Below are 23,482 nucleotides of genomic sequence, written 5' to 3' on the forward strand. Positions count from 1 at the left end.
CTGAGATGTTTTGATTCTGCGGTAATTGTTGCAGGTCTGCGCAGGGCTGGCTGGGGAGAGCAGAGGCACTAGAGTCTTGGCCCCTGGCCTCTGCTTGCTTGAGTTATGGGCTGCTCCAGCAACTGGTCCCCTCAATCCTTGGGGACTTCTGAACGATAGGCCTTGGGTGACTGGAGACAACTCTGGTCGCAACCTCCCCACCCCGCAAATGAGGAAAGACTGTCATACGATCACAGATAGTCAGAGCAGAAGGGGCCCCAGACTGGCTGAAAGTCACACACACTGGCCATAGGCCTGTTATGTAGTAAAGAATCCCCAGAGATCTTCTTACATAAAACAAAACAGATTCCTGGGGGCTGCCAAGCTGGGCTTTCTGAATCAGAATATACGAGGGTGGGGCCTGGGACTCTTGAATAAACACCCTGAGGATTCTTATGGATAGCCGCCAGGGCTGGAAGCTTTTGACCTGGTCAAATCTCTCTACGTTTCCTAGGGAAACTGAGGCCCAACAAGGCCTTGACCCAGACATCAGCAGACCTAAAATCAGAAATGAGGTCTTCTGACCTACAGTTTGATGTTCTTTCCACACCAAGACCAGGTGCCTGCAGGACTCAGAAGAACTGCCCATTATTTATTTGTTTTAATTTTCTTAAAATCAAGGTTACTAATGCACACAGTGTAAAGAGTCAAATCAGGTGGTTTCACAGGCATGCATGAAGAACATAGCTCCCCGTCCGGCTCTCCCATCTGCCCCTCTGCAGAGGCAACTATTTCAACTCTTTCAGCAGATTCTGCTGCTGTTAACTGTCACCCTTGGTATTATTTGTGTTTTTACAATAAGTATGCATCACTTTGTTACTCTTACTTGGTTTTAATAATACAGTTAGGATGGGTCGCCAGGTCTGGCACTGAGCCTAGATGCCCAGGCATCGTGGAGTGCCTCCGTGTTCACTGGGCACAGGCCACCAGCTCCTCCAGGGCTTGCTCTCGGCGGTTGCCATGGACCAGCAGCACCTCCTTGATCCGGTCCTGCTGGAAGCCCATGTCACTGAACTGCTCCCAGAGGCGCAGGAACTCCCCTGCCTGAGGAAGAGGAGACAGGGAGGGTGCTGGGGGGTCTGCTGGGCCTGGCCTCAGCCATGGGGAGCCCCAGCTCCAGTGCCTACTGCACCTAGTCCCAAAAAGCTGTGGCTACCCCCAGGCCACGTGAGCCTGATCCTGGGCCGCACCTGCCACTTTTCTGTACCTGTAGGGTGATGTAGGTTCCGACCTCCCTTCCTCTGCCAAGGAAAGAAGCCCCCAGCCTGGCCATGGGCTCTGTCCTGACTCTCCTCCCACTCCTCCCACTCACTGTCAACTTTCTGCTGGGGCAGGAGGGGGGCGGACCGTACACCGGCACCTGGAGCACAAACAGCCCAAGGTCCCTGCCCGTGCCCTGAACACTGTGGAGGTATCACAGCGCAGCCTGCACTTTCTTTCCCCTCTGACCCCAGGGCTTGAAACTTCCCCACCTCTGCTCACTCTCTCCTTCTCGAGGCCTCACCCAACCCTCCGTCCCCTTCAGCCTCTGTGAAGAGCTGCTCTGCCATGGGGCACTTAGAAGTAACTACTGGGGCCGGGTGTGGTGGCTCACGCCTGTAATCCCAGCACTTTGGGAGGCCGAGGCGGGCGGATCACTTGAGATCAGGCATTCGAGACCAGCCTGGTCAACATGGTGAAACTCCGTCTCTACTGAAAATACAAAAAAAATTAGCAGGGTGTGGTGGCAGGCGCCTGTAATCCCAGCTACTTGGGAGACCGAGGCGGGAGAATTGCTTGAACATCGGGGGCAGAGGTTGCAGTGAGCCAAGATCGTGCCATTGCACTCCAGCCTGGGCAATAGAGTGAGACTCAGTCTCAGAAAACAAGATGTGACTATTGGGCCTACAGCTGCATGCACTTGGGGTAGGCGGCACGCTCCCCAAGTAGAAAGGTCATGCATCTTTGTGCTGCCCATGGCTCCTATCTGAGTGTCCGACAAAGAGTGGCCATTCAGTCACAGAGGCTGTGTTGATTAAGTCTAATAAAGCAAAACCCCTGCTGCTCTCTGCCTCCTGTCCCCATCCCACCTCTTCCTGATCTCCCTCTGTGCCTCTCACCTTTGTCCCTGCTGTAGCTCCCTGGGCCATCTCCTCCTCAGAGCTGAGGAGTCAGGCAATCTCCCGACAGACCCACAGGCTGGACCCACAGACTGGCTCTGAGGACTGATGTGGCCCTGCACACCGGGCTCCTGGGTACACCCCCATCCCTTCCATCCCCTGGGGCCCTGGCAGGAAGCCCTGCTGACCTGGCTCTCGGAGAACTGGAACATCTCCATGGCCTCGTCCACTAGGCCTTCCTCATATCCCTGACGTAACAGGCGGTCACAGGCACTGAGGTAGCTGAGAAACTGGGCCGGAAGCGGGCAGAGAGGGAGGGAGGGTAAGAGGAGCAGCCAGGGCAGCAGACAGGGCAGAGAGGCACTCCAAGGGCCTGAGCTGAGGGCCAGGCAACAGGGCAAGCCACCACCTGCAGTGTGGCCCCAGAGAGCCCGTGAACCCACAGAAGGGGGATAGAGGCTTTCTCTGAGTGCCTGGCGATAGGCAGACAATGGGTCTTCACCAACTATGCCAAGCTGGGGGCTGGACTCCAGGAAAAGGGCTGTCAGGGTGGGCTAGGGTGTTCATAGAACCTAGGTGGGGAGCAGGACAGGCTTCAAACACAGACATCCCACCTACCACCCAACCCAATTCAACATTCATGCACCACCCACCCCTGTCTGGGAGCACCCATTCGTGTGAAGGTGCCTCCTCATCCGTCCACACCTGTGCACCCCTACTGTACCCCCAGATGCATCTCTCTCATCCAGGACTCCTGAGCCACTACTATGCAACTCCTGCACCAGTGCTGGAGAAGGGGTGTGGGGTAGGCAAAGAGGAGGATTCCACAGGCAGGAAAAACTGTTCAGGTCACCCCACGGTTACGTCATCAGGGGCCCAGGATAAAATGCTGGCTCCTTACCAGGCAGGGCTCAAAGTCCTGCTCCCTGTCTATGGCCTTGGCCCCTCCCTCACCCTCCAGGTCTCTGCAGATGCAGCTCCCTCAGCCAAGGCTGGCCTCCTTCCCTGTCCCTGGGAAGCTTCCTGCCCCCTCTATCTTCCTGGGTCCCGTCCCTTGTGCCCCCATAGCACCCTATGCTTCCCTGTTACAGCACATATAACTTTGTAATTGCTTCACTCAATCTTTCTCATCCACGAAGTTTTTGCTCCATGAGGGAGGGGCTGTGTCAGTCTCATTCACCACAGTGTCCCCATCATCCAGCATGGTGGCAGAAGGAGCTCAATAAATGTGTGCTGTGTTTATAAAATGAATGAAGACCTGCCTTCAAGGAACTCACAGCTTAGTGGGGGAGATAAACCAGATACAGGACCACATCAGTGCCAGGCAAATCAAAGCAGGATTTATGGGGTGTAGGTGCCAAATGAAGGCTCCAGACTACAGGAATTATGAGTATATGTGGAGAAGGGAGAGTGGGGTTTCCGTAGACCTTCAGAGCTGGGATGAAAGTGCACATCATCTAGACTAACAGTTGTCAAATTGTTTTTGGCTCCTGAAGTGTTTGTCTTAGCACAAGGAGGCTTCAGCAATAACAGGCTAAGATTAGAGCTGCTCTGGGAGAACCAGGGCCAGGGGCATGGGGGCCCGGAGTCCAGTGCTCCTGGCCGAGGTACTGCCCAGTACAGCTAGACCTGCTCTGAGCACGTTTTGAAAACCAGGCACCCATGCCCTCCTTCCACAGTTGAGGAAACTGAGGTTCAGGCAAGGCAGATGCCTTGTCCAGGGTCCCAGGACTAGGTCCCCGATTATGTAACCTGTCATTTAATGCCTTGTCCATCAGAGGGATCAGCTGCTAGAGGACGGGCTTTGAGCTGTCTTGGTGGATGACAGGGTTTCCAAAGGTGAAAGCTTCACCTTCAGAAGGAGGGCGGGCAAGGATGGATGGTGGACGCTGCCTCCACCTTTTGGCTCGTCCATAGCAATGGTTCTCAGTCTCAGTGCTTATTGCAACCACCTGAGGAACTTTAAACATTACTGCTGTCTGGGCCTCACCTTCAGAGGTTACGATATAATTGGTCTGGGGTGTAGCCTGAGCATTGGAATTTTTTCCCTATAGCCCTCCAGGTGATTCTAATGTGCACCCAAGACTAAGAATCAGTGAATGGGGACAGCTGACCTTGATCTATACTATGCCACAGTGAATATCAGACCCATCTGCAAATTTTCTAAAATTAAAGGCCCCTGGGTCCACCCCAGATCCACTGACTGGGGCCCTGCAGGATAAGCCCTGAGAGTCTGCATTTGCAAAGGTTCTGCTGCTTGGTTAGCTTTTGGGCCTGCAGGACTGTAGAAGCTATCAGGCTTGCCTCAGGCCCCCAGGTGGGTGAGGATGTCACCTTAAGGCCACCGGAGGGGGCCCCCGGAAGTCACTGGTTCCAAACACGTATTCCTCCTCCACCCTGTGAACTGGGAAACTGAGGCTAAAAGAGGGGGCCTGGCCTGTGGACCCTCACACATGGCACCCATGCCTGTCCTGCAGGGAGGCAGTGTGGGCACATCAAGCCTTGTGGAAGGAAAGGAGTGCTGCACAATTTCTTTTGTATCTTCTTCTCTCCCTGACTCTTCTAGCTGTTCTGTCTCTATCACCTGATGCCCTTCCTCCTGGGCCATCTGTCATTTATCTTGGCCAAAAAGGATTTACTGCAATATGCGGCTTTCAGTGGGAGAAGGAATCTGAACCCAAAGGGCTTGTTCAGTTACCAGGACTTCACAGAACAGACAGAAATACTAACTTGGTGGGGGAGGATAGATGAAGTCATCCAAAGGCCCCTCAGACCCACCCCGTGGGGCCTGGCTCCTGACTGCCCACCAGGGAAGGCCACCCAGAGATCCAGGGGGCCAGGCAGGTGGCCAGTCTATATCTGGAAACACAATGTTCCCAATGCAGTGAAATCCTTCCAGCTCACCCACTGGGAGGCCAGGGCCCCAGGCTGGCTCTGACTCATCTTCAGACCCCCAGAGTGATGGCCTGAGACCTCAGCCTTACCACAGGGCCTGAAGGCACTGGGGAGGCATGTCAGAGCCCCACTGTGCACCTGGCCCCTCACAGCCCTCCTGACCAGCTTTTTGGCCAGGACTCTGGCTTTTCAGTATTATCCGAAGGTAGGCGTGACTTTAGATCTGCTCTTAAATCTCAGATCAGCCTGTGGTGCTGTCCTGGGAGGTTCTCACACAGAAAATGAGATAAAAGACATCGTGCAACCAAGATGCAGAGTCAGACCAGCTGGCCTCAACCCCAGTGCTGCCATTGACTGGCTGTATGAACTTCCCTGGCCTCAGTTTCCTCATCTGCAAAGTGGTCATAATGTAATAGCAACCTTGCAGAATTGAGACCTAACTGAATACCCTCAGAGAGAGAGATTCATGCAAGAAAATGTTCAATAAATGTTAGCACCCCTCCCTGCCATTTTAGCCACATGGGGGTCACTATGTTGGAAATTCTTCTCCAGGACAGGGCATGAACTGATGAACCCAGAGTAGAGTAGAAGCAGGAGTGGGTGGGCAAGGGGACCAGGTGCATTTGCCCAGCCCCACCCCGGCTCCTGTTTGAAAGTCACTTCCCTTCTGCCATTCCCTCTGGCAGAAGCAGGCAGCTCTGGACCGCAGGGACCCAACATTCAGTACTCATCAGTGATGATGGAGGTGTCCAAGCCTTCTGATGGTGGTGGGGCAGGAACAGGAGAAAAATGAAAAGTACCAACTACCCTGGGACCAGCCATCAAACCATGAAGAGTCCCGATGTTTAGAAAACCACACAACGAAGGATGTTACTTTCAGGTGGGGACATGGGGTGTAAGCAATGGCATTCAATGTTACCTCCTGACCCTACTTACAATCCTTCCGTGCCTCCTTTTGCCTATTGGGTCATTTATCAAATTCTCAGGCCAGCCTTCAAGACCCCTAAATCTACCCCCAATTCTCTTTTTCTCATCTCCTACCAGCCTGCCTCATGCACCCTCTCCTCAACAAGACTGGTCAGATCAGGGCCTCCCAAACACTTCCTTCCCACCTCCACTCCTTTAGTCACACTGTCCTTCCCTCCTGGAATATCACCCCTTCTCCTTCCTTCAGCATCAGATCTTATCCATCCTTGAAGTCCCGCTCAATGCTTGGTATCTCCATGAAGCCTTTCTTGATCACTGGAACCTTCTTATGGTAGACTGAGAATGATCATAAAATTTTTTGCACCCTCTCCCACCAAGAGGTGGAATCTGTTTTTCCCCTGTGTAAGCCTGGAGGGGTCAACAACATGCTTTGACCAATAGAATGAGGTGGAAGTGACTATGTACAATTTCAGCCAAGGCCTCAAGAGGCCTCAAGAGGCCTTACTCTTGGAACCAAGTAGGGTGGCTTGCTGGAGATATGTGGCCCAGCTGACAAGTATCACCACCCACTGTACAGTGAATGAGGCCATCTTAGATCATTCAGCCCCAAGTAAGTCACCAAACTGTAGCCACATGAGACTGCAGGTGAGATGAGCAGAAGAACCCCCTAGCTGAGTCCACCTTAAAACTGCCAATCCAGAGAATCATAAGCAAATAAATGGTTGTCTCATGCCACTAAGTTTCGGGGTAGTTTGTTACACAGAAAGAGATGACAGAAACACCCCTATAACACTCATACCACTTCTTCTCCCAGGTATCTTGCCACTAGCACCTCTTTTTAGGCACTTTGGGGGCCCTCACTCCTCTGTAGGTGCTCTTACATTCTTGGCTTGTATCAGGGGTCAAGACCTGCTTCCAAATAGTAGCGTGGCTCAGAGTGCTGTCCTTGGAGTGTCATCATGAGTCTCCGCCATACTTCCAATAGAGTGAACTCTATTAGAAGAATAGAATGTGGGTGAGTAGAACCTGCGTGTGGTAGACTCTGTGATGTTCCATCCACACACCCTTTCACTGCAGGACTTACTGCCCCAGATGCTGGGAGAGCTGGGAGACACTCTTCAGTTGTCTGCCCCTTCAGGGATTACCTTAACTGCAGAGATCCACTTACCTCAGGTCACCCCCTTCCCACATGCAATGACTGATTGAGGCAGGGGTATAAAGGCCTGACCATCTCAGCCCCACTTAGGACAACCCTGAGGGGCCATAGATGCTCCAGAGCTGTGGGGTTGGCTGATGCTGTTGTTGGGCCTATGTCACAGCTCAAAAGGTGAAAATCATGTGGCCACTCACCTGGCTCCAGCATCACAGCTCATCAGCTCTGGGTCCCCCAACTCACCTGACTCAGGCTCTGCCTCCCTGTCTTCTGCAGAGCTATGATGGCCCTTCGCAGGGGATATCCCAGGGCGACCACTGGCCCAATGAGGTCTTGCTCCTCCTGGCTCAGGGCGGACAGCAGGTCAGCCGCAGTATCAGGGTGTGACTTGTGGGGGTTGAGAGGTTGGGGTGCCCCCCCAAGAGGTGGCAGACAGGTGTACGGGCTGAGAGACTGAAATACAGACAGACTGGACATGTCAGTTACCACAGAAAGTGACACTCAGTTGGGCTGGACATTTTTAAAAATGCCTTTATGTACCACCTTCTGTACAGAGTGTAGGGGCTAATATTATGGAGGGCTTAGAGTCCTGCAGACCCCAGCTCTCTAATGCTTACTCAGTATACTCATATGAAAAATGAGGGCAATCCCTAAGCTACTTCACGGGACTATCAGGAGACTTAACTAAGACAATGTGAGGGACTGGGCGCAGTGGCTCATGGCTGTAATCCCAACACTTTGGGAGGCCAAGGCAGGTGGATCACCTGAGGTAAGGAGTTCGAGACCAGCCCAACCAACATGGTGAAACCCTGCCTCTATTAAAAAATACAAAATTAGCCGGACATGGTGGCACATGCCTGTAATCCCAGCTATTTGGGAGGCTGAGGCAGGAGAATCGCTTGAACCCGGGAGGCAGAGGTTGCAGTGAGCAGAGATCGCACCATTGCACTCCAGCCTGGGCAGTAACAGCCAAACTCTGTCTCAAAAAAAAAAAAAAAAAAAAAAAAAACAATGTCAGGAAAGTGACTAGTGAAAGAAATATGAGGTCCATTCTAATATCCCATTTTACAGACATTGAAATCAAGGTTCAGAAACGTTAATGACCTGATTAAGCAACACACGCTTGGTACCTCAACCCTACTTAGGTTTTATGCCCCACACCTTGGTGACAGATGAGCAGGGGTAGGTCTTCCCAACCAGGCCCTCCTTCTTGAATTTGGTTGGGCTGGGGTTTGGCAGGGCATGGAGCAGGGGAGGAACTGGGCACACCAGTTGAAACATACCCTGGATTAAGGAGGGTGACTTGAAGGCATTTCCATTGGTTTGGCCGGCATCGCCCCGAACCTTCTCCCATGAGGAAGTACCTCTCTGCCAGCCCTGAACGTTTCATCCTGTCCCCTCCTCCCAAGGAAAACACAGCTGCCGCCTGGCTCTTGGGGTGGAGTGTATATGTAACACACATGAATCCCCACCCATACGCATCTTCTCAGGGCTCTCCCTGCCACGACCTCACCCTAGGGTCTACCCTTTATTACCTCCAGGGTGGAGAACATCAAAGTTTAGGAGCTGAGTCTACTCTTGTGTCCTTGAAAAAGATTCTTTGCCACTCTGTGCCTCATTTCCATCATCTACAGAATACTGTCCCACCCCCACAGGGTTGTTATGAGAGTTAAATTCATCTTGGCCAGGGAAGAGCCATCCTGGCATCAACATCTGGTCTTGGATGTGGGCATGGCACATCACGCTTACAGAGCCTCTTCTCTACTATGTATGCTCTAAACAACCGTGTGAAGGGTTGTTGGCTCACTGTGCAGGTAGAGAAGGGGTGGTTCAGTGACTTGCCTAAGGTCACAAGCCGGTGCATGTTAGAAACCAGACCTCAGGTCTCTGTCTTGCAGATTGAATTCTACCTTGGCCTTATTCTGCAGCATCTCCTGGCCTGACTGTGGGGCTGCTGGGGGGCAGAAAGCTGTGCCCCGCTGCCACCTTCTGCTGCCAATCCTGACCCACCCCATGTTTTGTGGAGTCTGATACTTATATAATTTGGAAGGCACCTCACAGAAAAAGAACACACAATTATGAATACAAAATTGGGCACAAGGCCTTGGAAGAGACAAAGGGAGGAGCCTGAGGCTTAAGCTTCTGTGGTTTCACTGTAGGGTCACTTCTCCCTGCTCTTCAGGGTTCACTTCCTCCGTCCTGAAGCCTTCTCAGCCTATTGCAGCCCTGACGCTCCCTCAACACCTGATCCCGCTGTACAGTTCAGGGCCTGGTCCCACAACCCTCTTGGCCAACTCTTCATGTCCTGTGGTTTTGACACTCCCAAACCCAGTGTCTGGCAGGAAGTAACTGTGCATTGAATATTCCTTGATTGAGCCTCCAGCTCCCCCAGCTTATAGCAAACCTCACCCAGTGGGAAGCCCTAGATTTGCGTTGCGTTCATCAATTCAACAGACATCCACTGAGCGCCCCCTATGGGTCAAGTCGGCAGCTGGGTGCTCTGGAAACAAAAATCAGTGCGATCCAGTCCCTGCCCTAAAAGAGCTCAACCTCGTTTAGAAGAGACAGGTCCTGGATAATTAAAACCACTGTGACCTGCTCCCTAAAAAAAAGCAAGGCAGGCACAGTGGGAAACGCGGGGAATGGGGGCTTCTGAGCAGGGATTACTCTACTCTAGTCAAAGGGCCGCAGGAGGACAACACGGTACAGGCCCAGGTGGGAGCAGGTCAAGGGAGGATGCAGAAGCGCGTGGAGTAGGGGACCGAGGCTGCGGGCCGGGCTGGACACCCAGATTATGGGGCCTGGGCTGCTGATTGGCGGCCTTGGAGGGGCGGGCAGAATCCTTACCGCTACCGTGGGCTTGTGGCTCCGCAGCGGGGGGATGGCGCCTGCCGTGGAGGGCCGCGGGGGCGACGCGGGGGCGGCGGGGTGCTGGGGCGCGGGCCCCGGGGGTGATGCAGATCTGGGGGACTGCGCAGGGCTCGGGCACAGGCTCAGCGCGCGGTGGCCGCGGAGGCCATGCAGGAGGGCGCGGGGCCGGGAGACCAGCTTCCCCTCGGAGAGCCGCCGCCGCGCCCCTGCCAGCTCCAACCGCATGCCGCGTAGCACGTCCAGCGAGCACAGGCGACGGCCGGGGCCGGGGCTCGCCGGGGAGCCCGGTTGGAGGCTGCTGGGGGCCGGCTCTTCCTCGCTGCCAGAGGAGGCTTCTGCCTCGTCCTCACCCTCCTCCTCCGGCCTCTCCTGGTGTCCGGCCTCCGGGTCTCTGATTGTGGTGGGCGCAGGCGCCAGCCCATGTTCGGTGCTGACTAGCAAGAGCCAGGCTGGAGGGGCTGACGCTGTCCCCGGGTCACCGCACTGGTACGGGCTGGGTCCCTGGCCGGCGGCCTCCACCCAGAAGAGTGCCGTCCTCTCCAGGCTGAAGTCGTGCTGCGGAAAGAAGGCGACGTAAAGCCCAGGGCAAACCAGGACCCCGGGGGCACAACACTAACCCCTGGCCTGGGGGACCCTGTTCAGCCAGAGACTCTCTAAGCCTGGACAGCGTCAGATTCTGAGCCCCGGGCTTCCATCACAGCCCACTCTACCCTGGGTTTTAGCTAACACTGTGGTCGATGGATACCAATAACAGTTTAATGGCAAACTGGCATAAATGACAAAGTGATGAATTCGTCAGTCAAATGGAATGTAATGAAACCCAACATCTAAATCCCTTTGCCATTCAGTATGTAGTTGAGCAAAAACTACTTAAAAATTTTCTCCAATAAAGCTTATTCTTAGCAAAGAAGCTTTCACCTGCGCCCAGCAGTTTGCCAATGAGTAGTCTGCCTTGGAGGCCCGCCCAGGCAGACAAACCTCCCTATGGAGTGATTCCTGTCCCCAGCCCCTTTGCTGCCACCAAGGTTACTTTGGGGTCCTGGAAATGTCATAACCACTAATCTTTGTGGAACTCTACTTAGTATGGTCTAGTGTCATTCCTATTTCCATATTATGAAAATGGAGCTCAGAACATTGAGTCTGCTAGAAGTTAGATTGGCAGTGAGTGGCTGAGCTGGTTTTCCTGTCGGTGGACCTGATTGTAGTGCTTTCTCCACTTCGTATCAGACCACCTAAAAAAGCAATCTGGAGTCCACATAAATAATCTAACTCTAGAGTTTATAAAATGAGGCAAAAATGACATATTCCTGTTCCCTACCTTTAAAATTAAGAACAGCAAACATAAGACTCCATCAAAAATATGTAAAAGTTTTAAAGGCAATTTGTTCTACCGTGGCCAGTTAAGGAAGAAAGAGGCTAGGGGTGGGGGAGTGAGGCAGAAAGACAGGCACAGACACTCAGACACTTAGATCACAGGCACTGCTCCCTCTCACCCATGACCCTACCTTGGGGAGAGGAGCATAAGTTAGCTGCTCCAGTGTGACTCCCTGAGTTCCTCTCTGTATCTTCAGGGCCCAGGGCAGGCCTGGCCCAGAGTGGACATTTGTAAGTATGTGCAGAATAAATGGTTAGAGAAAGAGATTGGAACAAAATAGATGGGTTGTGAAGGACAGAGAAGGCAAAAAGACTTCAGAACTAATGAGGCATACTTGGAGAGAAAGAAGCTAAGAAATAGCCAGCAGCACTCAGAGGGATTAAAAAAATACCAAGACCCAATAAAATGCCAACACTTGATTTTGGAACTATGCAAGATGATTCTAAACTTCATATAAAAACAAATAAGGGCTGGGCTCGGTGGCTCATGCCTGTGATCCCAGCACTTTGGGAGGCTGAGGCAGGTGGATCACCTGAGGTCAGTTCAAGACCAGCCTGGCCAACATGGCGAAACCCTACCTCTACTGAAACTATAAAAATTAACTGGGCATGGTGGCACATGACTGTAATCCCAGCTACTTGGAAGGCTGAGGCAGGAGAATCGCTTGAACCTGGGAGGTGGAGGTTGCAATGTGCCAAGATTGCACCACTGCACACTCCAGCCTGGGCGACAAAGCGAGACTCTGTCGAAAGGAAGGGAAGGGGAAGGGGAAGGGAAAAAAGAAAAGAAAAGAGAGAGAGAGAGAGAGAGACAGAGAGAGAGAGAGAAAGAGAAGAGAAGAGAAGAAAAGAAAAGAAAAGAAAAGAAAAAGAAAAAGAAAAGCCAGAAACTCTGGAGACAAAAACATAAATAAGGAGAACTGGCCCTACCATCTATTAAAATATAAAAGTTCAATAATTAAAACTATGGTACTGGCACAGACAGATTAAAGGTACATAATAGAAAATCCAGAAATAGGCCTTAATATATTATAGGGATTTAGTAACTAATATGGGTGGCATCTCAAGCAATAGGAGAACGATAAAGTTCTGGTCAATAAATAGTGTTAGGCTGGGCACAGTGGCTCATCTGTAATGCCAGCACTGGGAGGCCGAGGCCGGAGGATTGCTTGAGCCCAGGAATTCAAGTCCACCTGGGCAACATAGTGAGACTGTCTCTACAAAAAATTTTGAAAATGGCCAGGTGCGGTGGCTCACACCTGTAATCCCAGCATTTTGGGAGGCTGAGGCGGGTGGATCACGAGGTCAGGAAATCAAGACCATCCTGGCCAACATAGTGAAACCCCATCTCTACTAAAAATACAAAAAATTAGCTGGGTTTGGTGGTGCATGCCTGTAATCCCAGCTACTCGGGAGACTATGGCACGAGAATCACTTGAACCGAGGAGTCAGAGGTTGCAGTGAGCCGAGATTGCGGCACTGCACTCCAGCCTGGTGACAGAGCGAGACTCTGTCTCAAATAAAAAAAAAAAGAAAAAAGAAAATTAGTCATGGTGGCACTTTTCTGCAGTCTGAGCTACTTGGGATGCTGAGGTGGGAGGGTTCCTTGAGCCCAGGAGGTTGAGGCTGCAGTGAGCCATGTTCATGCCGCTGCACTCCAGCCTGGGCGACAGAGTGAGGCCCCGTCTCAAAAAACAAAAGCAGGTCGAGCACAGTGGCTCATGCTTGTAATTGCAGCACTTAGGGTGGCCAAGGTGGGAGGATCACTAGAGCCCAGGAGTTCAAGACCAGCCCGGGCAACATGGTGTGAAATCTCATCTCTACAAAGAAATATAAAAAATTAGCCAAGCATAGTGGCATGTGCCTATAGTCCTAGCTACTTGGGAGGCTGAGGTGGGAGGATCGCTTGAGCCCTAGAAGAGGAGGTTGCAATGAGCTGACATTGTACCACTGCACTCCATCTAGTCTGGGTGACAGAGTGAGACTCTGTCTGAAAAAAACAAAAACAGCTCTTTCCCTAAGTGGCCTGAGGTAATCTGTGAAAATGGTTCACCATTCATTTGACCTGGAGAACCCCATAAAATCATGCAAATCAAGAGGTTCAAATTTTCGTGTTCACTTTAAGAACACTCGTGAAACTGTCCAGGCCATCAAGGGTATGCATATACGAAAAGCCATTAAGTATCTGAAAGATGTCACTTTACAGAAATAGTGTGTACCATTCTGACGTTACAATGGTGGAGTTGGTAGTTGTGCCCAGGTCAAGCAGTGGGGCTGGATAGAAGGTCGGTGGCCCAAAAAGAGTGCTGAATTTGTTTTTGAGACGAAGTCTCACTCTGTCGCCAGGCTGAAATGCAGTGGCACAATCTCGGTTCACTGCAACCTCCACCTCCTGGATTCAAACGATTCTCATGCCTCCACCTTCCGAGTAGCTGGGATTACAGGCACGCGTCACCACACCCAGCTAATTTTTTGTATTGTTAGTAGATACGGGGTTTCACCATGTTGGCCAGGGCTAGCTGTCCTTTAAATTCAAGGAACAAGGCCCCGCGGACTCAGCCCCAGACCCACAGACCCAGAAGACAGAAACACAGAGACACACTTACCATAGAACCCAGCAGAACCTCCCCGCAGGCCGGGACGCTGAGTTCTGGCCCAGGGAGAGGCTCTGTGCCTATCACAAAGCCCTTGGGCAACTTGAAGGGAACACCATCGAGGGCATTCATTCTGTCAGGAGTGTGGAGATGGCTGGCAGGGCTGGGGCAGGCTGCTTGAGGGCAGGGTGAGAGAGTCGAGTCCTGAGGACCAGGCTCAGGCCTCAAATGGCCTCACTGCTCTCCTGTGTGGTCACTTAGCTGAGCCCCAAACAGCTGGAAAGGAAAAGGTGAGGGGGCCAGTGCTGCATAAAGGAAGGAAATGAATAAAAACAAGAGCATTCACACGGACAGGAATTCACTATTTCATATTTCAGTCATGCTCTAGACCATTGTTTTCCAAAACATGGTCCACAAAACTAGTTCTAATGCATTTCATCAAAATAATTGTCACCCAAATGTTTAAGAAACAAACAGCATTAATTTACATAAACTCTTCCAGGGAAGAAGAAAATAAGAAATACTTTCTAACTCATTTTGATTTTAGCATAACCTTTTTTTTTTTTCTTTTTCTGGGACGAAGTCTCGCTCTGTCACCCAGGCTGGAGTGCAGTAGCCTGATCTTGCCTCACTGCAACCTCCAGCTCCTGGGTTCAAGTGATTCTCCTACCTCAGCCTCCCAAGTAGCTGGAATTACAGGCTTGTGCCACCACACCCAGCTAATTTTTGTATTTTTAGTAGAGACGGGGTTTCACCACGTTGGCCAGGCTGGTCTCAAACTCCCGGCCTTAGGTGATCTGGCCACCTCAGCCTCCCAAAATGCTGGGATTACAGGCGTGAGCCACTGCACCCAGCTGATTTTTAGCATAACCTTGATACCAAACTTGATAAGAAAATTAGAAACCAATCTCACATGAACACAGATGCAAAAAGAATCTTAAAAATAATTATGGGTAGAATAACACTGTCAAGTTAAGTTTATTTCAGGAAAGACAGATTGACTTAACATCCCCAAATCAATAAATGGGAATAAAGATAAATATCAATAAAGATGAAAAATTATATAATTATATAGCTTCATAGATGCAGAAAAAAACATGACAAAATCAATACCCATACCCTTTCAGCAACTTAGGAAGAGAAGGGAATTTTCTTAACTAATAAAGAGTATCTCTAACACATCACACAGTGGCCGAGATCATGCTGCTGCACTCCAGCCTGACAACGGAGCAAGATGCTGTCTCAAAAAAAAAAAAAGAAAAAAGAAAAAGGAAAAAAAAAGGAATTACATCTCTCTATATAAATAGTAAATCATGTAAATGGACTCTTCTAAAAATTTTATTAGAAATGGAACATTTTAGGCCAGGTGCAGTGGCTCACACCTGTAATCCCAAATCCCAGCACTTGGGGAAGTCGAGGTGGGAGGATTATCTTGAGGTCAGGAGTTGGAGACCAGTCTGGCCAACATGGTGAAACCCCGTCTCTACTAAAAATACAAAAATTAGCTGGGCATGGTGGTGGGTGCCTGTAATCCCAGCTACTTGGGAGACTGAGGCAGGAGAATCGCTTGAATCCGGGAGGCAGAGGTTGCAGTGAGCCAAGATCACACAATTGCACTCCAGCCTGGGCAACAAGAAGGAAATGCTGTCTCAAAAAAAAAAAAAAAAAAAAAAAAGGAAAATTTAAAAAGTTATCATTTATATTAGTATAGTTCTCTAGGACTAAATCTAACACAAGATGTATGAGACCGCTACACGGAAAACTATAAAACATTTGGTTAAATGGAGGAACATACCACGTTCAAGGATTGTAAAACTGAATCTTGTAAAGATAGCAGTTCTCCTCCAATTAATTTATTCATCCCATGTATCAAAATTCCATCACTTTTTTTTTTGGTAGAAATTGGCAAGCTAATTCTAAAATTAAATGAAATGCAAAGGACCAGGAAAAGCCAAGAGACTCTTGGAGAAGCAACACAGTGGAAGACTTTCACTATCAGATAGCAAGACCTTCAAGTTATGAGAATGAAGAGAGTGACTTAAAGACTTACAAAGAGACCAACAGGACAAAAAAGAAAGTCCAGAAACATATCCACACATGAATCTTTGACTTATGACAAAATTGGCTCTGTAGAACAGCTGGAAAGGGAAAGTCTTTTAAATAAATTGTTCTGGATTAATTTGATATCCATCTGGGGAAAAAAAAAACAAAAACAATATTGACCTCTACCTCATGTCATACCTAAAAATCAATTCCAGGTGGACTGTAGATTTAAATGTAAAAGGTAAAATAATAAAACTCAAAGATAAAAATGAAAGACTATATTCATGGCCTTGCAATAGTCAAAACATTTCTTAAGTTACAAAAGGGCTAACGGGCCAGGCACGTTGGCTCATGCCTATAATCCCAGCACTTTGAGAGGCCCAGGCAGGAGGATCAGTTGAGGCCAGGAGATTGAGATGAGCATGGGCAACAAAGCAAGACCCCTATCTCTACAAAAAATACAAAACTAGCCAGGTATGGTGGCATACACCTGTAGCCCCAGCTACTCGGGAGGCTGAAGTAGGAGGATTGCTTAAGCCTGGGAGGATGAGGCTGCAGTAAGATGAGTGAGCTGTGAGCCCAGGTTGCACTCCAGCCTGGGCAACAAAATGAGACACTGTCTCAAATAAATAAATTAATTAATTAAATTAAATTTAAAAAAACACAACAACAACAACTCCAAAAGAGACTAACCATGAAGGAAAATTCTGATAAACTGGATTACATTAAAGTTAAGAACTTCCGCCAGGTGCAGTGGCTCACACCTGTAATCCCAGCACTTTGGGAGGCTAAGGCAGGCAGATCGCTTGAGGTTGGGAGATCGAGACCATCCTGGCCAACATGGTGAAACCCTGTTTCTACTAAACATACAAAAATTAGCCAGGCGTGGTGGCACACGTCTGTAATCTCAGCTACTAGGGAGGCTGAGGCAGGAGAATCGCTTGAACCTGGGAGACAGAGGTTGCAGTGAGCCAAGATCACACCACTGTACTCCAGCCTAGGTGACAGAGCGAGACTCTGTCTCAAAAAAAAAAAAAAAGAAAGAAAAAAAAGTTAAGAACTTCCATTTGGCCGGGCGTGGTGGCTCACACCTGTAATCCCAGCACTTTGGAGGCCGAGGCGGGCGGATCACAAGGTCAGGAGATCGAGACCATCCTGGCTAACATTGTGAAACCCCGTCTCTACTAAAAATACAAAAAATTAGCTGGGCATAGTGGTGGGCGCCTGTAGTCCCAGCTACTCAGGAGGCTGAGGCAGGAGAATGGCATGAACCCAGGAGGTGGAGCTTGCAGTGAGCCGAGATCACGCCACTGCACTCCAGCCTGGGTGACAGAGCGAGAATCTGTCTCAAAAAAAACAAAAAACAAAAAAACTTCCATTCATCAGAATATACCATGAAGAGAGTTAAAACAAAAACAAAAACAAATCACAGAGTGGGAGAAGATATTTGCAACAAATCTATATGACAAAGCACTCATATCCAGTATATACAAAGAACTTCTATAAACAATAAGAAATGGGCAAGAGATTTTTAATATGCACTTTACAAAAGAGGATATCCAAATAGCCAATATGATAAGTTGTTTAACTTCATTAGTCATCAGGGGAATGCAAAATAAAACAATGAGATATCACTACACAAACATACAACCATTAATTTAAGGTTAAAATTAAAAAGCTTCACAATATCAAGCGATGATGAGGATGTGGAACATCTATAACTCTCATTCACTGTTGGTCAGAAAGTCACTTAGTCAACAGTATCTACTAAACCTAAAAGCCAAGAATTAAGAACTCATTCACACATCACTTCTTGGCTTTTTGGGTTAGATCAAGACTAGTATCTGTCCTTCGTTTAGCAATACAACAGCCAGGAATTTAATTTTTGATGTATTTTAAACTACATTGAGTCTGTTGCCTTTAAAAAAGAACAAAATCGGCCGGGCGCGGTGGCTCACGCCTGTAATCCCAGCACTTTGGGAGGCTGAGGCGGGCAGATCACAAGGTCAAGAGATTGAGACCATCCTGGCCAACACGGTGAAACCCCGTCTCTACTAAAAACACAAAAATTAGCTGGGCGTGGTGGTGCGTGCCTGTAGTCCCAGCTACTCAGGAAGCTGAGGCAGGAGAATCGCTTGAACCAGGGAGGCGGAAATTGCAGTGAGCTGAAATCGTGCCACTGCACTCCAGCCTGGTGACAGAGTGAGACTCTGTCTCCAAAAAACAAAACAAAACAAACAAAAAAAACTTGGCCGGGCGTGGTGGCTAATACCTCTAATCCCAGCACTTTGGGAGGCCGAGGCGGGTGGATCACCTGAGGTCAGGAGTTCAAGACCAGCCTGGCCAACATGGTGAAACCCCGTCTCAACTAAAAATACAAAAAAAAACATAGCTGGGCATGGTGGCACGTGCCTGTAGTCCCAGGTACGTGGGAGGCTGAGGCAGGAGAATTGCTTGAACCCAGGAGGCGGAGGTTGAGGTGAGCCGAGATGGCACCACTGCACTCCAGCCTGGGCGACAGAGTGAGACTCTGTCTCAAAAAAAAAAAAAAAAAAGAAAAAAAAAGAAAAGAAAAAGAACAAACTCATTCACACAGAATTTAAGCTCACGACTGCCTATAATAATACACTTGAATCTAGACTCCTTGACTGCAGTCTGCCTTTTTGCAAACAATCAGGGATTATCAGGGAGTCTGCAGCAGGAAGTGCCTCTGGCTCAACACAATCTGTCATCCCTGCCCTGCTAGGGGTCACTACAGTCATCCCCTTCCCATGAGAGCATCATGTGGAGAGGTAGGGTGGATAATCTGAGTGCAGAGAGGTCAGATGAAGGCAGGTAGGCAAATCCCTTAATTCCCTCATCTCCTGCCCCATTTGTCAACTCTTGTTAGTGTCTTGCTGTATATAAGACTCAAAAGGTTTCTCCACTCCATGCCTAGAGCTGGTCTCCCTGCACAGCAGGAGGTAGCTCTCTGTGCTACCTTCCATACAGAATCAGGAAGGTCCCACTGTAACCAGTAAATTATCTGCCCCATCAGCCAGTTCTTACAGGGGACCTTTGAGGTACAAGGGTGTTATAGGAGACACAGGAAAGGTCAGCAAGTTTTGGCATTCTCAGATTTATTATTCACATTTTCAGGTATCATCTGAATTTTGAGCTATCTCCAGGGAAGGGACACAGTTCTATTGAGACTATCTGTCCACTTAGCAGGTATAGGGCACCCTTCTCTCCATCTTCCGCCCAGCATCTGCATCCTAATAGGTATTTTCTACTCAGTCCTACACTTGCTTCTAGGATACTGAGGATTTGGGGAACATATCTTTTTTTTTCTTTTTTGAGATGGACTCTCGCTCTGTCTCCCAGGCTGGAGTGCAGTAGTGCAATCTTCTAGGCTCACGGCAACGTCTGCCTCCCAGGTTCAAGCGATTCTCCTGTCTCAGCCTCCTGAGTAGCTGGGATTACAGGCACCCACCACCACGCCTGGCTAATTTTTGTATCTGTAGTAGAGGTGGGGTTTCGCCATACTGGTCAGGCTGGTCTCGAACTCCTGACCTCAGGTGATCCACCCGACTTGACTTCCCAAAGTGCTGAGATTGCAGGTGTGAGCCACCATGCCCAGCCTATATCTCTTTTTTTTTCTTTTTTAGGCAGAGTCTTGCTCTGTCACCCAGGTTGGAGTGCAGTGGCGTGATCTGGGCTCACTGCAAGCTCCATCCCCCGGGTTCAAGCGATTCTCCTGCCTCAGCCTCCTGAGTAGCTGGGACTACAGGCGCCTGCCACCATGCCCGGCCCTGTATCTCTTAAGAATGGCAAGGGCTACAGTAAAGATATCGATATTGCCTAGTTAGAAAATATTCTAAAACGAGGGTCACCTCACTAGGTACAACATGAGAGGTACAGATCATTATGTAATAATATTCTCCAAAGGAAGGGGAGTGGTCTAGTCCTTATGGGCATTGGAGAAGCTTCAGGAAGTAGATGGGACTTGACCTTGACCCTGGAAGGTGAAAGAACAGCCTGTGAGCAAGAGAGCAGAGGAATCTGCAGGGTGGAGAGAAGTGACAAGTTGCTGGACTTAAGCAGATGGTCTGTGCTGGGAAGCAGTACAAAGTAAAATTGAAAGGGTAGACTGGGGTAGAGCTGGGGAGAACTATGAACTTCAGGCTGAGTGCTGACTCCATTCAGCAGGTAATGGGCAAAGTGTGGAAGAGGCCTGAGGTGGTGGAATGGAGTAGGGATGTGGGAATGTTAGGAAAGCCAGGCTGTGCATGCTTGGACAAACTGTAAGCCAGGACCTCTCAAACACTAGCCCATGAGGTGGTGCCCATGTGCTTGGATCTGGGCATGGGGATGGGGAGTGGGATGGGTGAAGGTGGCACTGATTGATTTAAGTGGGGCCCAGGCAATGACATTAGTATTGTTTCCAAAGGTCTTCACTATACTCTCTAAATGACTTTATTCTTGCCCAGAGCTTCAATTACCTGCCAATGATTCACAAATTAAATTCTCCAGTTCTCTTCTGAGATCAAACTCATAAACACAACTGCCTACACAGTGTCTCAAGACTTCTCAAACTCAACGTATCAAAGTGGACTGATTTTTCCCTTCCCCAAACTGCTCCTCGCCCCCAGGGTTCCTTGTCTCAAGGAATGGTAACATTGATCCAGGTGCACGAGTACTCATCTCTGATACTTTCCTCTCCTTTACCACCACCATCTCAAATTTCCTGTGAATTTTTATCTCCTAAATCTCTGGAATCCAGCCATTTCAGGCTACCTCCACTGCTTCCATGGGAATCCAAGCCCCCATTATCTCTCACCTGGACCACTCATCTCCATGTATCCTCACATGCTTTATTATTATAATTCTGTTCCACACACTGAGGCAAGAATGACCATTTCAAAACCAAAACTAAGCCACTCCTGGCTGGGCACGGTGGCTCATGCCTGTAATCCCAACAATTTGGGAGGCAGAGGTGGGAGGATTGCTGGAGCCCGGGAGTTAAAGACCAGCCTGGGTAACATAGCAAGACCCCTTCTTTAGAAAACAAAACGAAACAAAACTAAGGCACTCTCCTACTTAAAACTCTTCAATGGTTCCTGGCTGTTTTCAAAATAAAAATTAAACTTCTGAAGGCTTGCAGTGTCTGGCCCGTTTCCTCTCCTCCCATCTTACTCCAGTCATGCTAGCCTTCAACTGCCATGGTCTCTCAGTCCCCACAGAAGCTTTGCATATCCTGTTCTGGATACTGGCTAAGTTCTTCCCTGTTGCTTCCCCACAATTAATTAAAAGCTGCTCAAATGCCGGGCACAGTGGCTCACACCTGTAATCCCAGCACTTTGGGAGGCCAAGGTGGGCAAATCACTTGAGGTCAGGAGTTCGAGACCTGCCTGGCCAACATGGCAAAACCCCCTCTTTACTAAAAATACAAAAATTAGCCTGGTGTAGTGGCACACGCCTGTACTCCCAGCTACTCAGGAGACTGAGACGAGAGAACTGCTTGAACCTGGGAGGCGAAGGTTGCAGTGAACCAAGATCACGCCACTGCACTCCAGCCTGGGCGACAAAGCGAGAGTCTGTCTCAAGAATAAAAAAAAAAGAAAAGAAAAAGCTGTTCATTTTTCAGAGCTCAGCTGAAACATCACTTCCTCAAAAAAGCTTGCCCTGACTCTCAAACTTGGTCAGGTCTACCTAGCACAGTAGCCTTTACGAAGTTTTTTATTTTTTACTTTTTTGAGATGAAGTCTTGCTCTGTTGCCCAGGCTAGAGTGCAGTGGCTCGATCTCAGCTCACTGCAATCTCTGCCTCCCAGGTTCAATAGATTCTCCTGCCTCAGCCTCCCGAGTAGCTGGGATTACAAGCACCTGCCACCACGCCTGCTAATTTTTGTATTTTTAATAGAGATAGGGTTTCACCATCTTGGCCAGGCTGGTCTTGAACTCCTGACCTTGTGATCCACCTGCCTTGGGCTCGCAAAGTGCTGGGATTACAGGCATGAGCCACCGCGCCCAGCCTTTTTTTTTTTTTTTTAACTATGACCCATAGTATACTTTTATTTCCTAGCATACACATATGTAAACTGAATAATGATTCTTACCCTTACTATATGATACATATTTCCTATTATTTCAACTAAATGTGTCACAGAACGCTTTTGAAGAAAAATCCTAATTCATAATCTCAGAACCATGTCTTTCTTTCAAAGCACTCAGCATATTTTTTATGATTATTGGGTTAATATCTACCTTCCTCATTGCCTGTATTCTGTATGAGGTTAGGGAGTATTTGGCATTTTGCTTAGCTTTAATAGGCACTTAAACATTTGGAATGAAATATATAAATTGGCTGTAAGTACTTTTCCTTGTAGCACTTATCACAATTGTCTCTAATGACTCTGTTATAATCATTAAGCTTCTTCACTCTAAACTCCAGGTCAGGAATCCTGTCTGTTCACCCCTTCTTACATCCCTAGCACCTAACCACAGTACCTGGAAAATGGTAAATAAAAAATCATTTCCCATAGAACATAATTCAAATTCTGGTATCCAGACTGTGGCCAGCATGAATTAACAAAGCTGAGGAAAGTGTCCACTGTTCTACACAGTTATGCACTCTAACACCACTTGCCTCAGAGACCTTAATCTTTGCTTTGGAGGCTATGAAAAACCAAATTTACTCCAAAAGGCAAATGAACTCTGCAATGGAAACATACTCTTCATGTGTGGCCAGATACAGGAAGCCAGGAACTACTATGTGGATTCACAAAAAGGTAAAGAGCTCATCATATGGAAATAGCTTATAGGTTCTAAGCATTACAAAAAATCTGGGACAAACAGGTGGCAAAAAACAAATTTAGTTGATAATGTCTCATTTAATCACTATTCCATAAATCACTACTATTTCAGAATGTTCACATTCCTTTCATATATTGCATATTATACTTATTTAAATGGAATAAGATATACTTTGTACTTACCTTGTAATTACCAGGAGAACTTCCCTGCAGACAAAGCGTGTATAAATGAATAGCTACAACAGATGGCATAAGCCTAAGCTTCTTGTTACAAATGTCACATGGGCATAGGAGCATGAATGGTTTTATAGAGTGATTAAGTTGGTTGGTTTGTAGCAGCAAATTCTTTGACATCATAAACTCAGCCACTTGGGCTAAATACCCTTAGTATTTAAGAACTAATCTCTTTCTCTCATAGCTTTCTAATCTTCTCTGTATTTACCGAATTTATTAAAAACAAATGCTTTTGTACAGTTTTTCTTTTTAAAAGTATTCCAGTTAATAATTGAAGAATGACAGAATTAAACTATCACTATTTTTGAGTCCCCTCCCCATCAATGAATGAATCTGGGTCTTATCAGTGGCCGCTAACATCACAAAAAAAGCCAAGACATCAGTGCCTCCTGACTGGAAGTACACATTATGTCTGTGAAGTATTCCTGCCAGAAAATTCCAATCTGAATGTGATCAAGCC

At 48.6% G+C, this 23,482-nt stretch overlaps 1 protein-coding gene across 4 annotated transcripts; it reads right to left on the reverse strand.

The window, feature by feature from the left end:
* Window positions 1-625: 625 nt before the first annotated feature.
* Window positions 626-22,233, reverse strand: UBAP1L (ubiquitin associated protein 1 like). 4 transcript variants are annotated; one of them, XM_009429352.5, is made up of 5 exons: window positions 13,965-22,233; window positions 9,961-10,539; window positions 7,357-7,566; window positions 2,327-2,428; window positions 626-1,083 (listed from the first exon to the last, which is right to left on the reverse strand). In XM_009429352.5, the coding sequence occupies exons 1-5, from the start codon at window positions 14,082-14,084 to the stop codon at window positions 949-951; spliced, it is 1,146 nt and encodes a 381-aa protein (XP_009427627.3). In that variant the 5' UTR covers window positions 14,085-22,233; the 3' UTR covers window positions 626-948. The 4 variants fall into 4 exon arrangements, 2 of the variants coding, with proteins under 2 accessions (XP_009427627.3, XP_009427624.3); XR_010151397.1 differs by having other exon boundaries at window positions 1,056-1,083; window positions 2,327-6,953; XR_674587.5 differs by lacking the exon at window positions 626-1,083 and adding an exon at window positions 6,842-6,953 and having other exon boundaries at window positions 2,355-2,428.
* Between the last annotated feature and the right edge of the window lie 1,249 nt (window positions 22,234-23,482).

This window comes from Pan troglodytes, chromosome 16 (genome assembly GCF_028858775.2).
Source record: "Pan troglodytes isolate AG18354 chromosome 16, NHGRI_mPanTro3-v2.0_pri, whole genome shotgun sequence".
NCBI lineage: Eukaryota > Metazoa > Chordata > Mammalia > Primates > Hominidae > Pan > Pan troglodytes.

Bases quoted from the DNA above. Each gene is read 5' to 3' on its own strand.
- UBAP1L (XM_009429349.5), bottom strand. From the start codon at position 14,084: ATGAATGCCCTCGATGGTGTTCCCTTCAAGTTGCCCAAGGGCTTTGTG. The intron at 10,540-13,964 runs GTAAGTGTGTCT...TTCTTTCCGCAG, and splicing joins AGGTTCTGCTGGGTTCTATG to CACGACTTCAGCCTGGAGAG. The intron at 2,429-7,356 runs GTGAGTTGGGGG...CTTCCGGCCCAG, and splicing joins GGAGGCAGAGCCTGAGTCAG to TTTCTCAGCTACCTCAGTGC.